Source organism: Plectropomus leopardus, chromosome 18 (genome assembly GCF_026936395.1).
Source record: "Plectropomus leopardus strain MGB_pleo_1.0 chromosome 18, ASM2693639v1, whole genome shotgun sequence".
Classification (NCBI taxonomy): domain Eukaryota; kingdom Metazoa; phylum Chordata; class Actinopteri; order Perciformes; family Serranidae; genus Plectropomus; species Plectropomus leopardus.
This window is the reverse complement of record NC_142193.1, coordinates 26438421-26455441: the sequence shown is the minus strand read 5'-3', so window position 1 is coordinate 26455441 and position 17021 is coordinate 26438421. Positions and strand designations below refer to the sequence as shown.

General features: G+C 38.9%; 1 protein-coding gene across 2 annotated transcripts in view; it reads left to right on the top strand.

Annotated features, from left to right (window-relative positions):
• Nucleotides 1-17021, top strand: part of LOC121957209 (protein shisa-8) — a 119493-nt gene that overhangs the window by 58662 nt on the left and 43810 nt on the right. The window contains exon 3 of one of the 2 annotated variants that reach the window (XM_088069157.1): nucleotides 2766-2888. The exons of the other annotated variant lie outside the window; for it this stretch is intronic. Within the exon in view, the coding sequence (XP_087925283.1) occupies nucleotides 2766-2888 (123 nt within the window). The remainder of the gene's footprint in view (nucleotides 1-2765; nucleotides 2889-17021) is intronic. 2 annotated transcript variants of the gene reach the window in all.

Below are 17021 nucleotides of genomic sequence, written 5' to 3'. Positions count from 1 at the left end.
ATAGTGTTTTTTGTCAATGAACCTCATCACTTCACTTTACAAGCTTGGCACAACCTAACCACACCACAGACACCTGTAAACAGGGAATCCCAGCAGACATTGACAAACTGAATGACCTTTGTTTGACATTAAATCAAGACGTCCCATTATGGTTTTAAAAATAGTTCCAAAATGAATGTTGTGCCGACATACGGGACATTACCCGGCCAACATTGAAATATGGCAAACTGTAACCTGTAAGGTTAATGTACGCAGCATGCATTCAGCAGCTTTATACACCCTAAAAACTGAAAATACTGAGTCAACTTATTCTAAAAATAATAACCCAATGTTAACTAACATGGGACACAAAACCCAGTCTCCCGGGTGAAAGTCCTGTGCTTGGTCAATTTATCTAACACAACTTTGTCTCTGTGTGGCTTTGCCGGCTATTTTTTTCTTTTCTTTTCTTTTTTAAACCTATTTAGCTGTACCTAACATTGTAATAATTAAAACTATAATCATAATATTAAAGCTCCTGAAATCAGGGCTGTAGCTGACATTGAGGACACGGTTTTTTTATGTGGGGCAAGTCTGTGCTCTTTTATCGACTGATTCTAGTATTTACTGACTTGATATTTTTCAAATTTGAATACTTCTAGGTCACAAAAAATTGAAGTGGCTTGACCCTCGGTATTTCTAAATTTCTTTATAGAGTTGGCCCTGGCTGGAAAAAACATTTTAGTATCAGTACATTCAATCTAGGACCATCAATGTCAGTTGGTCAGTGTACCTCTTTGGAGATGGAAATATTTCATCAACTGTTGGATGGATTGCCATTACATTTTCTACACATATCTTTGGTGCCCTGATGATAGATACACATGACTTTAGTGACTTGACTTTTTCTTGTGTGCCACTATAATGTTCACATTTCTGGTTTTTAGTAATTTTCTAAACAAGTATTGGATGGATTGCCGTGAAATGTGGTTTCATGTTTTCCTCAGGATGATTTATCATAACTTTCATGATCTCTTAACTTTTCATCCGGCTGTCAAAATTTCATTTTGTCCAGTACTTTGGTTTACTACTAAATACGTGCAAAAGTCATGACATTTCCATCAGTCTCAGCTGTACTTTGTGTTAGTGCTCATGTTAATGTTAATATTGCAAATGATAGCATGAAACTGTGGTACACATCAGCATGTTTGCATTGTCAGTGTGAGCATGCTGCTAGTATTTTGCTCAGTTAGCACTAGATTGGGTGTAGACTGTGTGTGCAAAACTCATTAACAGCCTGTTGTCTTTCTCAGTGTCTTTAGCAAAACCTTAAAAATGTCAATGATCCACTGCAATGGAACATTGATCATGTCAAAGATCATTCGTGATCATTGACATGATCATGAATGATAATGAATGAGATCAGTGATACTTAGGTGTGCAGGCCAAATCAGACCCCCCACAGGGTGCCTGATGATTCACACTGGGAATTATTTTTGTACTTTTAGTAAACATAAGGTGCCAGAATGCATAAACAGCATCAAAATAGTCTTGTCTATCAAAATAAGTACCAGTGGAGGATCCCCTGAGCCCTCAACAAAGGTCGTAGCTAAGCCCCGAATATCCCCAAATCCTAGAAACATCCTAAAATCCTAGCAATGTTCTACAATCCAAGAAATGTCCTAAAATCCAAGAAGTGTTCTAAAATCATGGAAATGTTTTAAAATCAGGGAAATGTCCAAAAATCCAAGAAATGTCCTGAAACCCTAGAGATGTCCTGAAATCCTAGAAATGTCCCACAATCTTAAAAACGCCCTGAAATCTTGGAAGCGACCCAAACTCCTAGCAGCCTCCTAAAATCCTAGAAATGTCCAAAATCAAAGAAGTGTCCTAAAATCCAAAAAATGTCCTAAAATCAAAGAAATGTCTTTAAATCCTAGAAATGCTCTATAATCCTAAAAATTCCCTAAAGTCCTAGAAACTACCCAAACTCCTAGGAACGCCCTGCACCAGATGATTCCTTTGTAAGCTACATAACTGTAGTGTTACACATAAACCATTACAACAATAATACCCTACATGAGTTTCTATTATTGTACCGATGATTAAATTAACCAAACACAAATATAAACCATTTAAACCCATGGCCTATAGTTGTTTTTGCAATTTCCATATAAAGTACATTAATAACAATGCCTTGGATTGTCTCAACAATGCACATGCACTGCTTTATTCAGCAGTTCTCTGAGGTAACCTTCAAACAAACGATGCCCCTCCGTTACGGAAGGAAAACTTCAGTGGGGCATGTTTGAGCTGGGCGGACTCTTCTTCTCCACTGGAGGTCTCTTCCGAGATAGGAACGGATTTGCATTTGTGGGGCATAATTTGCATGTTGCTGGCCTGCGAGAGAGGGAGGAGAGGTAGAGAGAGAGAGGGAGAGAGAAATATAAACATCAGAGTGAGGGGGGAGGAAGGGAAGGAGGGAATATTAAAAGAGGTAGAGCAGGAGGAAAAGGAGAGAGAGGGAGTGTTTGTTTGATGCAGAAAGAGAGAGAGGAGGAAGGAGATAGGATCGGTGTGACATTAAAATCAAAACAAGGAAATGAGTATCATGGGAGCCTGCAGGACGGGTGTTAAGTGAAAAGACGTACTATAGGCAGGGGTGCTAGTGTGTGTGTGTATGTGTGTGTGTGTGTGTGTGAGAGAGTGAGAGAGTGTGTGTTAGGATCTCTGTGAGAGAGAGAGAGTTTGTTTACATCTGTGCGCCCTTGATTTCTTCACTACAGTGCCACATGGGGCCAGTGCCAATTATATCCGCACTGAGCTCGTCAACGACACCCCACCAGAGAGACAGAGAGAGAGAGACGGAGGGAAGGAAGTGAAACAGAGCAAATATGGTTTAAGAATATGTGAGTATATGTGTGTGTGTGCGAGTGTGTGATCATACAAGCATGAAAACATGCTCTCATGCATGACTGTGCCGTACAGTTTCTACATCAGGTGGCCAACTTGTCTTCTAATGCGGTTAACGCTCTTACCATTATGTCTGAGTGACTGACAGGACCCCAGGTCTCCCTGCCAATCTGTTTTATGGTGGTTTTTATTCTAATTGGCGTCTGATGGGATGTGCATGTGAACCAGAAATGGCTGATCACGACCTCGCTAGCATCGTGAATGGCTACCGTGGCCTTAGACCGACCCTCAACCGCCGGCCTCAGACGACCGCATTTAATATTGTAGAACAGAACGCATTTTATGGGATCACAGGAATGTGTTTAACCAGAGTTGGCAGCTGTAATACATCAACACAGATGCCACTGTGTATGCCTTAATATAACTGTAAACGAGCAGCAATCTACAAGTTGCACAGATGTCAACTCATTTTCACTCAAGCAGACTCACATCTGATAATCTGAGGTTTAAAGTGTTAAATAATATCTAATCTAATGTTTAATAATAACATGGTTTAGGGAACACTTTAGTCCAAACTGAAATATCTTAACAACTGTTGGGAGGTTTGTCATGAAATTTTGTACAGACATTCATTCTTTTGGACAATGAAGGTTAAAGGGATAGTTCACCAATTTTTGCTTTGTATAAAGAAAAAAATAAAAAAAACAAACATGAGTAGTAAATGTAGATGAACTGTGGTAATTCCCCTCCATCAAGGCCTTGATATTCTGCCAGCCAGCCGGCACAATGCTACCAAATGACGAATTTACATAATTTTGAGGAGTTTCGCTTACTCTTGGGCTGTTGCTCAAACTACATGCTGTACTTTTGTATTTTTGTATTTCCCGCCAACCCTACCGCCGCCAACAAAGACTCAAAGAGTATACAGCTGGCCAAGAGACACATCTGCCCCCCAAAATCAAATTAAACAGTAAAACAATGCAGTGCTGAGTGAACATATATCAAGATAATGTTGCTGCACTCCCTATTTGTCACCTATAACATTTTCGGAGATGTATTTTAATGCGCCATGATGGCGAGAGTTTGTGAACAGGAAGTGGGCATCATATTGCTTTCTGCACAGTAAGAAAGGATGCTGAAAAAATGGAGATTAAACTGTAAAACTAAGCAGCGCTGATGAAACATAAACCAAGATCCTGTTACTGAGTTACATGTTTCTCGCATCAAATGTTTTCTGTTTAAATGTAATATGAGATTTTGACCACAGAGGACTAGCATTTTTAGTGCTGTAGAATTTAGCACAAATGTATGCATAAATGCATGAAACGGAATAAAAATCTCAAACTTTTTCTCAGGGAGGACCCCCAGACATGTTTATTTTCGAGTACATGTGTTGATGCTCCTCCTTTTTTATATTACAAGGTGGTTCTCCTTAGTTGCAACCCAAAGCCAAGAACTGGTTGCATATTTCTCAAAATGGTTGCCAATAGCAACCTGGCAAAGGTTACCACCAAGCCTTCCTTTATATTTCTTTAACTAAAACTTAGAACAAAATAAAATATCTAACTCTGAGATAAATGGTTGTTTTAAATCCCAGCTGATGTGGTTTTCTGACAAGAACTGCAGCACGATCGCTCTGCAAACCTGCTGTGTGTTTCTACTCGGCTGTATCAGCCTCCAGCATGTCAACCCTATTTATTCCCATATTCCTCTTTTAATATCCTTAATCCTCTTCCCCTAATCTCAGCAGACCTTTGTGTGTTCTCTGCGGCTTTTTTTCTCTTATTTGACTCTTGAATTTCTTCCTCTGGATCTCTGTTTCTTTTTCTCTCGACCTTCACATGAGCCTCATCTATTATTGTCTGACTCAGAGAGGAGAAATATGAGTATGCATTTCCCTTCTCTACATCAACTTCTAACTTCTCTCTCTGTCTCCGTTTTACTTTTTCTCTCCCCTCAGGCCAAACTATCTGTATATCTCCCTCCACCCAAACTATACTGACACAGCCAAAACCACTGAACATCCAAAAACAGACATTTTAAATTCATCGCTGAAATATTTGTCTGAGTTGCAGATATCTGAACGAATTTCTTGATGATTTTCTCGTCACCCAGAGCTTCATTATCTGTTTGGATGAGTCTGTGATGCGCATTTTGAATGATAAGTGAGATTTTTCCATCTGATGCTTTTAAATATTTAAGTCATGAATCTTTCACACGACTAGATATTCAGCAGAGTCGAGATATCCCCGCTGATTTTTGGGTAAATCAGGTGCAATTCAGGCTGATAATCCTCTGGTGCATCGCTAGCTTTCCTCTCCCACTATCTTTTTTCCCGTCTCAGTCTTCCCCTTTCCAGTTCCCTCTCATTAGCCGCCAATCTTCTCTCATCCTCTGCCCTCTTTCTGCTCACAGCCCTGTTTCCCTCGAGGTCTCTCTCTCTCTCTCTCTCTCTCTCTCTCTCTCTCTGTGTTTCTGCCTCTCTTGTCATCTCTCCGTGCCCTCCTCTTCTATCTCCCCTCTTCTTTCTTTCTCTCTCTAAATCATAGCCTGAGTGTCTGCAGACTGAGCCGTCTGATCCCTCATTTTCTGACTGAACTCTAAAGTCACCCAGAAATGATCACAGAGCTACAATAAATAGACCCGATGTTCCTTTTGGTGTTTTTACGAGTTCAAGAGTTGAATTGCGCCGAGTTGAAAGCAAACTTTTGGGGTTACAGGGACAAAAACCTCAAGGCAGCTGATGAAAATACAATGCTGAAATCCAGAGAAAAACAAAGATTAAAAACACAAAAAGTAAAGATTATGAGTTGGCTCAAAACAAAAGCTTATGTAAGATAAAGAAAACTAAGACGTCTGAATTGGATGGTGTAAGTGAAATGAAAATAAAACATCATGTTGCACTAGAAAACAGTCATAAGTTTTTCAGTTTTAAAGCACAAATGTAGAAAATAAAACAATTCAACAAGCAAACACATAGACACGTATGATGCTGCTCTACATGTCCTAGTTCTGTGAGGAACTGTAGCCACGGCTGAAAGTCGACCAACTCACAGAGGAGGAATATTCAGAATAGGCTTATTAATAAGCCGGGCCAGCAACAGATTATGGCTTTAGTGAGCCGTCAAAACAAAGACTGAGAGCGACAAACAGACAGAAACCAAAGGCAGAGGGTCAACCACTGGCTGATCAACAGTATAGTCATTAATGTAAACTTCCATGTAAAAATACTGATGGATGGACACCCTGGTTAAGGAGCAAAAGAAAAGTGACCATTCAAGCTCCCAATTAACAAAAATATTGCATAAATTAAGATTATGACCTATGACAGTATATGGAAAGTAAAAGATAGCTTTTATGTGATATTTCTGCATAAAAATGTTATATAATTTGTTGAGTTGTGGACTTACATTATCTCAAATGTTTCCAACAATATTCAAACCGGGGACAAACCTGTCAATTTATTCAAGATTGTTTTGCATTCGATTTGGGGGCCTGTCAGTGGTGTCCTATACTCGTGGTATAGCTCTAGTGTCCTTGGGAAACTCTGAAAGCACCAGATGATATGTCGTTGCATGTCTGGGTGGTCCTCTCATCTAATATTAAGTTAGCAAGTTAATTTTACATTAGCTTGAGACACTTGCAGCTGTTTTATTAGAATGAAATGACATAACATGAATAAACATGACTAATAAAACTTTGATACATTAACTTGTCTGTGGAACATGAGTCACTTTAAATAGATGAGCAACAGTTGTTGTTTAAAGACAACAACTCCCATGATCCCATGCTATATCATGATGGTCTTTAGCAGTTTTTATTGAGATACCCTTAGCAGCAGAAATTATGCATTTCAGGAATTGCTAAATTGACTATTGATTTACTGTTAATCGAGAAAGTGACATGAACATGTGAACCAAATTTGATGTGATTACATCCAATAGTTGTAGAGACATTTCACTCCAAAACCAAAACCCTGAACCTCATTGTGGTACAAGAGGAAACCGAAGGCATTAGGATTCATCCTCCGGGAACCATGAATGTCTTTACAAAATTTCATGGCAATCCATTCAGAAGTTTTCAAGATAATTCAGCATGGACCAAAGTGGCTGAACAACACAGTCACACCTCTGTGGACATTTGATAGGCTGGTTCAATAGTACTTTGACAGTGACAATTGCAAATTTAGACTCAGTATCTGGATTTCTATTTCCAGCTGTGTGGAAAGAGCTCTTAGACTTATATGTTGTTAAATACAATTTGTGGAAAATAACTGACATACATAAAAATCTGAGGACTTGAGGGGTGTTTCAACTGACAACCTCAGTGTTTCAAACATCCTTTTATATACAAACAGCTTGATGAACAGCATCAGACTGTTGACTGACTATTGATTTATTTACACCAATGAATGTATAGACTGATGGATCTCTGCGCTCTTGTTTAGGTGAAGTTAATCCATGTAGAAGCCTGCAGCTGCCGTAGAGGACACGTGTTTATAATGTATACAGCATGAATTAGGGCCAGCAGAGTATCTTCAGGCACATCTGTACGATTATTTACACGTGTGCATGAAAAGCGAAGATGCTTGGGTGTATTTGCATGCTCGTGTGTGTGCGTGCATTGATCTAATGCGGTGCAGGAGATGTTTTCTCTGTCATTTGAAGGGCACCAGACCCCGCTCTGCAGCCCCATGCGCCAAGCAATCACGACAGCCCCCTTACACACACACACACACACACACACACGGCAATGACAGCCACTGTGGATAATGCATACAATTTCATAAATTGCTGCTCAATGGAGACAAATGACAGCACATATTGGAAAGACATTGTCATTGTGTTCTGTTATAATGCACAGGGGTTGTGTGTTACACACGTGTGTGTGTGTCTGTGTGTCTGTGTCTCTGTGTGTTTTTTTATATGTGTGTATTGAGGATGGCAAGAGGCTGTGTTGTGTCTATCACCTCCTCTGCCTCCAGCCATCCCCAGGGTCAACCAGTATGGATTGGCACATTTTTGCACAGTTTGACCTTAAAAATCAGTGTGTGTGTGTGTGTGTGTGTGTGTGTGTGTGTGTGTGTGTGTGTGTGTTTGTGTGTTTGCGTGTGTGTGTGAGTGAGAGAGCAAAAGCATGTGCAGCTGTGTGATTGCACATAGTTTTGTGTAAGTGTTTTGTTTTTTTCCTTTCCTGTTCTGTATCTGTAATAGTTGAGTAAAGTCACACAGTCCACAGCAAGGTTTGCACTCAAAAAGAAAAATAGCAATTTCTCAGCCTGGAAAACTTTGGAAAATTAAATATACCCTGAAAGTTTACCCTGAAATGTGTTGGAAATCTTAAAATCCAACAATAATTCCTGTTTTTACAGTTTCTGGCTATGATAAATGGTGTTTTTTGGGTGATTTTTAAAGAAAAAATATTTAAGAAATAAACATTTCCTCTTTAAAAATGGCCAAAAATGTTTAAAGAAAAGAAAAAATCTCCCTTTTTAAACTTATCAAATATTTTTGAAGAAAAGAATAGCCCGTTTTTTTTTTTTTTTAAAATCACCATGAATTGTGTAAAATGTAATGTTAATGTAAAATGTTGTTTGCCCCTCCCCTTAAGCAACAAACAAATAAATAAATAAATAAAACATAGGTCCCTACCCAGTGCTTAAAAAAGTATATGACAAGCCTCCCCCTTTTTTTTTTTTAACCCCCTAAATTATATTTAGATATTAAGTTCTAATCCTGTTCTGATTTCATTCTATTGAATAATAATAACTAATATATATTTTTAAACAGCTATTGTATAATAACCGATGAGAAAAAGATAAAATTTGCCTCAAAGTCATGGAGAAGTCATGTGTCTGAACCCTGCCACAGACTTATTCTTATGTGGATGTAACTGTATATGACGCATTGAAGAGGGAGGTTTTTTTACTCTACATGCATGCAAAAGCACTTAGCTGTCCTGTATGTGCAAGCGCAAGTTGCCGTTTTTCTTGTGTGAGGAGCAACCAGCGGCAAGGCAGTTCAAAGGCAGAATGTGGATTTCCATGGATGTGAGGAGTGTGTGAACGTGTATGTGTGTGTGTATGTGTCTGTTGGATGCTGATATGAGCTGCCGCTGAGCCCCTGAGTGAGGTGCAGTGCGTGGCTATACATTAAATGGCCGGGATTAGTCCCGACTGCTGCAGGCTCACTGATAGTATTACTGTTATGGAGCAACTGGGAGGGATCTGGCTCCATTTTGGCGCTGTTATTCTGTCATAATGAGGCATAACCCCTCTCATAGAGGACTCAATGGTTTTCTGGTTAATGCATCAGGGCCAAGGGTAGCTCTTGTGCTGACAACCAGGGAGGGGGATGACAGAGAGGGGAGTTTTTGAGAAAGAGAGCGTGGAGGACAGAGAATTTACTGGCAAAAAAGTACATTTACACAGACTGTTTCTTATTAGTAAAATGTGATCTCTACAAAGTCTGGCTAGCTGATCAAAGCTAAATTAATGCAATCATCAGTATTGTAAGAGACGATTTGTTTCTGTCAAAAATACAGTGTTTACACTAAAAATCAATGGATCAAAAATTGACCCAGTCTGGATCAATATAGCACCAATGCAATACTGGTTTATAGAACAAAGGGGTTTGTTTGTCAGTGTAGTTTTCTATATTACTTCTGTTTTTTCCTGCAAACTAAAATTTTACCATAAAAGCAGGCTGCGCCAAATGTTGGCGCAAAATGTTTTTTTTTAATTTGAAGCTTCAGTTTGGGTTTTTCAATGAAGCTTCAGTTGTCTTTCGATATATTTGATAATGTTAGCACCATAAGGAACAAAAAAAAAAATCTTCAATTTACTTAAAATAATTCATCAGATTTAATGAGTTAGTCTTTTTATACCTATCGCAGGCACCAGGGGCATTATGTTTTTGGGTTGTCTATCTATCTCATTCTCCTGAATGGGGTATCTCAAAAACACCTTGATGGAATGTCTTCAAAATTTCCATTTGGACTTCAACAATAAAAGGATCCGATTTTGGTAGTCAAAGGTCAAGGTCATTGTGATCTTGCATCTGTCTTATTCTCCTGTTGATTTAAAATAGAGTATCAAAGTAATGAATGAAGCTTCGAAGTACAGTTGGCTCTACGACCTGCTACTGAAGCAGGTCGTTCTTCAAATCAACTTATAATAAAAATAGACCTCCTTCACAGTTCATTCTCTCACAGCAGGAAAAGCACAGGTGTAATTTATAACATGAACAATGGCTTTGTTCCACTCTCATGCACCGGTACGCTGTACTATTGATGCAGCACACACACAACATAAGAAAAGGTCTTGCATGTAAGTGGTTACCAGTAAAACATGTAATATAATAGCTTTAATGTCAAACTAATCCAACCATTAGGTGACACAAATTGCGCTCAGTGATCTGTGCCTGACATTGTTGGCCTTTTTCTAACCTTTATTTGCCCGGGGACTCTCGTAACCATCTTTTCCAGCATTTTGCTCATTTTCATTCATGGCGTTTGGTACAGTCACTCCTGAGAGCTGCCCGGCACTAACTGTGTGACCAGAGATCAGCTCCACTGCAACAAGCAGAGGTTAAGTGACTTGAGTTTTCTCCACAATAACTACACTTCAACTGCTGCTGGTGTTAAGGTTGAAGGTTCAAATCCTCTTTGAGCTGCAGGTTATGTTGCTTCATATACACCAGCCAAAATATCACGACGAGTCAATAGACTTCATTTGCCAAAGTCTTGACTTTGACATTATATTTTGATGATATTATATTTTGATATTATATTATATTTTGATATTATATTTTATACAATATTTGATTCAGCCTGTTATTGATGGAGACGGGCTTAACACTGTCACAAATACATTGTTAGTTCAGGCAAGTTTACAAAATTGTTAAAATACATGACTATAACACAGAGGCGTGTCTACTCAAGAAGTAAAAGTATACAGTACAGTGCAGATGTGTTAGACCGCCATAGATTTGTTGTTTCAGGATAGATATATTTATGTCTTTGTCTCTTTAGTACGATACAAAGGGTCAGGGTTCGGGTTATCTCAAACTGAGGTCAGTAGTTTGTGTGAAACATGAAATAATACAGTCATAACAAAAGGTAGCTCAAACAATCAATATATGCTTTAAACATGTCTTTAAAGCAACCTGGTGTAAATACATCAGAAGATTAGCATTGTAAGTCTGCACAAGAGAGTTTAAGAGGTGCCATGTTGAATAGGAAGTCACACTAAATACTTGCATCTTTAGCCTGTTGTTTTATTCTGAAATATTTATGTTTTTAATACTACATACCTATTTTCTGTATGTTCTGATTGTATTCTAGTAAATAATCTACTGAAAATAAATATCTATGATAATTATAACCTTGATAAAATAACAGAGTTTTAGGTGGCCTGAGACTTTTGCACAGTACTGTACATGCAAACATTCCCATACGTGCCACGTTGTACAGACTATCAAACATAAAAGCATCTGTTACTGTGATTATATAATGGGATTGTGATGCAGCTCAGAGGGGTTTTTCAGTCCGACCACAGGCTGATCTGCCCATGTTTCATCCACTTGGTTAATTGTCCGTGCTCGACACCGCTCTGAGAGTCTGTACATGTGTTCTGTCATGTTCAACACGAGTAATTTTCCACAATCAAACCAGCAATCTCGTACGAACTCAATCCAACAATTACAAGCTTAAAGATGATATCAGATGAAAGGAAACCTTGTATCTCCGTGAGAGGGGCAGTATGTTCATTTTCATTCAATTTCCCTTTGATTTTGGCAATGCATCTACACAGTAGATACATCATTTGGCCAACACCTGAAGCCACAAAGTGTTTTGTTTGGTAAAAATGGTTATATGAAGATGAAAGGTGCCAAGTTTTTACTGAATCATAAGAACAAATTCATAAGTGAAACCAATCCGCAGTAACAGAGGCGGACGCGTCTTTGATAACGATGTCTCTCTGTCTGTGAAGGTTGCTCCTACTGTGAGCTTAAATTGATGTAGTTATCACTAAAGAAACAGTGGCTGAGCTGAGCTCTGCATGGCAGCTCTGTGTGTGTGTGTGTGTGTGTGTGTGTGTGTGTGTGTGTGTGTGTGTGTCTAAGATAAGCCGAACGATGCTGTAACATATCTGATCAAAATCAGTCCCACATTGGAAACCCCGCTCTCATGGAAAGCAGCATGGGGGTCCTTGGCACACACACACACACACACACACACACACACACACACACACACACACAAACAAGGGACCACAACACGCAGCACACACCTTGAGAATCTAAAAACACACACCGCACAAAAAAAACACACCACCTCTCTTATATCTTTTTTCCCTTCTGTCCATCACACACACACACACACACACACACACACTGCCACATCACATCATGTCACTTCAGAGAGCGTGTTTAACCTAATCACACTCAACCATGCGTGATCCTCAGAGGGGGAGTCAGGTCTGTTATGACAGTCGATGTGCTGTGTGACGGCTACGGGGTTTAGAGAGCACCGACCAGCAGCCTGCTTTTTAAATACACACACACACACACACATTTAAAACACACATGACAAAGACCTGTGCAGGACGACAGGAGAGGTGGACATGTGGACAGACGAGGAGGCCAAACAGACGAGACTGCATGTCAGGCTCAGTGACTGATTGTGTGGTTCATATCGCTAACCTGTGAGCGGACACACATCGGGCTGCAGCTTCCATCAGATTTGTGAAAGCACACAGAGAAATATTGTGTAAATAGTTTCAGTGATTCAGAGCTTATCTGTGGGGAGATAATGGCGAGACAGGAAGCTAATGCATGAGTGGGAGAGTCACATTTGCCATGTTGAGAGTGAGTAGGTTCATCTCTCGTTCGTTTATGTCCTCTGACAATAGCACAGATCCTGTTCTGCCTGATAAAGCCATAATGCTGTAACTGCATTAACGGTCAAACTGAGTTAAAACCAGAATCTGAATATTTGATGTCTTACATTACCATAGAAAATATCCTACCATAAAAAAATATTTGATTTGGGGGTAAAAAAAATTCTCAAAAATGAAAAATAAACAGGCAAAAATTAAACTTCAGTGACTGTAATCTGGCTAGCTGAGGCTGGCTGTTCAGAATAAAACTATTCAACTCACTTTTTATTGTTACTGCAAAAATAACACAGTAATTAAAGGACTTTTCCAACCTAAAAGTTTGCATTTTTGTTACATTATGTAAATTTGATCTGGTTAGTTTGGGTTTCACGTTGCAGTTACACACTCATCACATAGCTGAAGAACGAACAGTAGCGCTTTTCTTCTTTTTTTATTTTCTTTTTTTTGTAGATACTGCATTTTCCCTGTACAGCCAAATGTTTCTTTTTGGGTTTATGTCGATCTGTGACAGTTATTAATCATCAGCATAAAATGAAGTGAAATCAAGATTTTAAAAGTATATGTTTGTGACACAGTTTTGCCCAGAGCCTTCAAACTTTAAAGCCTTTTCCTCATCTTCACTGTTTCTGTAGTTACCGCTCTCTGCTTTTATAAGGCAATATCGACCAGATGGGTTCAGCAGTGTCACAGATAGTACAGTGGTTACATCAATCACCGGAACGAACAGAAACAGACCGCCACTTTGTGTGTGTGTGTGTGTGTGTGTGTGTGTGTGTGTATGTATGTATGTGTATATGACAGACAAGGTGAGATTGTCATATAACAAAGTGAAACCATAAACCACTGCCAGTATACTGCTGTGGCAGTGACAGATATCATTTATCTAATAGCAGCGGAAGGAGAAAATGGCTGTCTCTCACTCTCTGTCTCACACACACACACACACACACACATACTTCATACTTTTGATATCATTAAAAACAAATATCTCTCTTAATTGAATCATTAAACCCACACACATTAACTTAATCCTGCATTGGATGTCATTCAAACTTCCCCTTCGCGCCGACTGTCACTTTTTCACGGTGCTCATCCTCGTCCCAACACTCTCGCCATATGTCGAAACACACTGCCGCAATCCCAGCCTGCCAATTACCGATCTGCAACACAAGGGCGAATCAACACATCACTTATACCTCGCATTAAACTGCGATCTGCAGCTGGATAATCAGCTATTTGACACCGTCCTTGTATTCACACCTGGAAATAATGCGTGTGTACTGTAATGTCGCGGTTCTGTCCGTGTTGTGATTGATTCTCCTTTTACATAAATACTCTTGAGCCCAGATGGGAAGTTGCAGGTCCTTTAATACAAGCTAACATTGAAGAGGTGATGTCATTGCTTTATCTTCTCAGCTATTGCTGCTGCGCCATCTGCTCAGAAACACAGTGTGATAGTCTTTTTCTATAACACTGCCACTCTTATCACGCACACTGCTATCAATCATCAGGCCTCTTGTTGGCTACAGGGACAAGATGCTGCCTTTGTGATGTTTCTGCCTGCGGTCATGACATTTCAGAAAACTTGTTTTGATTTTTTTTTTCTGCTGTATCAAACTGATTCTTGAAATGCATAGGTGGACAGCCATTCATTCTCACATTCCCTGTTTATGTCTCGACTCAGAGACTGTGCACTGTAAGCCAAATTTAAAATAGCTAAATGATAATTAGCGATCTTGCTGTCCTTTGGTTTTATTGTATTTTATTTTATGACCTGGGATATCACATTTGGCCTATAGTATGTCAGATTTGGTTTGGGATCGGTAAAGGACAGGTACTGAAATATAAAAAACAATTCATTGGAGTTAGTTCCTCTCACGTGCGTCAGTGAAAATAAACATAGTGCTAACTTTGTGCTGCAATTTTGTTGTCTTTGCTACAGTTTAATATAGTTATATACACACTAGTGTGGTGGTTCTTGTTTTTTTGTATGTTTTTAGCCATGACAGCCTGTTAGTCAGCAACTTTGGTCCAGAGTAGGATTGGGCTTTTGGTATGTTTAATTTTCCATTAGACCAACAACGTGTCGCATTGGTGTGTAGTTTTAGCTTGGAGTTCTCAAGCTCTCTTTCCTTTTTTAGTCTAATAAATTAACAAAATAAACTCACAAAATATCAAGAAAAAAGGCAGAAATAGAAAAATTCAGCTGTATACCTTCTGGAGTAAAGTTTCTTTCACCCGACTTGGACTATAGCATAGGCAAAATTGCCTTGTTTACTCATCTTAAAACACAGTTTATTCAGACTCAAACAAAATAAAACTCACCAGAACCATCTTTTCTTTTCCATCTTTTCATTTCCAACAATCACCAAATCCTATCATATGTGAAAATATGCTGTTTTTTCCACATTTTCTCTCTCTTACCGCTGAACAACAGCTCTAACTGGTCCTCTCCAGGCACACCATTTAATAAGTAAAATTAAATCGCAAACAAAATTGCCCAAAAACTCACCACAAAGCAAAAACTGCCAATACATACATCCAGTTGCTCTACGCTAATCCGCACTAAATTGTCTCAACCCTGTACTACTGAATTGATTAAATGGTTTCAAGTTCATTTTCACCGTGGTTCTCATTTAAAGCCACCAGCAGGTCAGATTTTTCTATGAATTGGCACAAAATTTAACACAGATATTCATGCTGTCCTTTGGGTAAATTGAAATCAATTTAGAGATATCTTAACTTTTCATGCAGTGCCATCATCAGGTGCTTTGTTCAGTTCTTTGCTTTTCGACCAAATACCTGCAAAAGTAATCACATTCAGCCTCAGCTGTTGTGCTAATTAGAAAACATTAGCCTGCAAACACAATAAACTAAGATGACAAACATAGTAAACATTATACCTGCCAAACATCAACATGTTTGCATATATGAGCATTTGGCTCAAAGCGATTCTGTGCCTGAGCGCAGCCCCATAGAGCTGATAGCACGACTGTAGACTCTTATTCTTCTTTTGAAGACAGAAGCCAATAAAAGAGTTGATTACACACTTTCATCCATGTCACCTGTTGCTCTGTTGTATCTGCTGAAATCCCATCGCACAGCTACAAATACTGGATAACTGAACAATATCCACTTACTACAATGGCCAATTTTCATCCTGGCACTTTCTCTGTGTTTGCTGAAAATGGGAAACTCAGTGTCAATTTATCACTGGCTGGTTGCAGAAAGTGGTTCATGTCAGTCTGGCCTTTTTTTTTCTATGGCCACAAAATCAATTTTTGGAAGTGCTCCACTCTGCCAAGAAATGACCATGTGCAGTTTCTTTTTGAGGAGTGGTCACATCTTATGTCTTTTGTATAAAAAAGATGGTAATTCTTTTTTTTATATATAAAAGTCCAAATATATCACAAAAAATAAAACAAATACAGCTTGAACCTGATACATCTGAAACAAGTTTGAACCCAACCTCCCTCTCCCCACCTACTGGATCATTAATAACTTTACTTTAAGACAAAAAAAGGAGAAAAAAAGTTAAATAAAATTAAACAAATTTTAAAGAATAACTAATAAACAACAAAAAATAAATACATACTGAACAAGAAATAATAATATGATAAAAAAAAAAAAGGAACAAAAATGAGTCACACAGTTATGCCAGTAGCTGCCATGTTTTCAACAAAGGGAAAAAATGGTTGCCAAGTGGCATAGAATATTTTGATGGCGCCTCTAATCATGTACTTTTTTTCTCGAGATGTACATAACACATAATCTCTCTAATCCATTGAGAATGTGACGGTGGAACAGAGTCCTTCCATTTGACCAAAGATGATAATGTTTGAGAGAAAAAAAGCTGTTAAAATTTGTCGAGAAGCAAATTGAACTCTGTAATTGTCGCGCTGATGGAAGCACTGTTGCTGCTGCAACGCTGAGATGGAGGATTTGTTAACTTTTTATAACACGACCATATTTGATGCGCATTGAGGCAATCCTGCTTGTGCGTGTGTGGCAGGAAAGAGGGGGAAGCAGAAAGAAAAAAAGACAATAAATAAATCACAAAAAGACAGATGACGAGATAGCTAGAGAAGGCACAGTGCGGGGCGGAGAAGGTTGCGAGAAGCGACAGAGAGATAACACAGAGGTGGAGAAAAAGCGTTGGTGAGGAACAGAGAGAGAATGAGATAATCAGACAGACAGAGAGACGAGAGAGACCAACAGAGAAGACAGT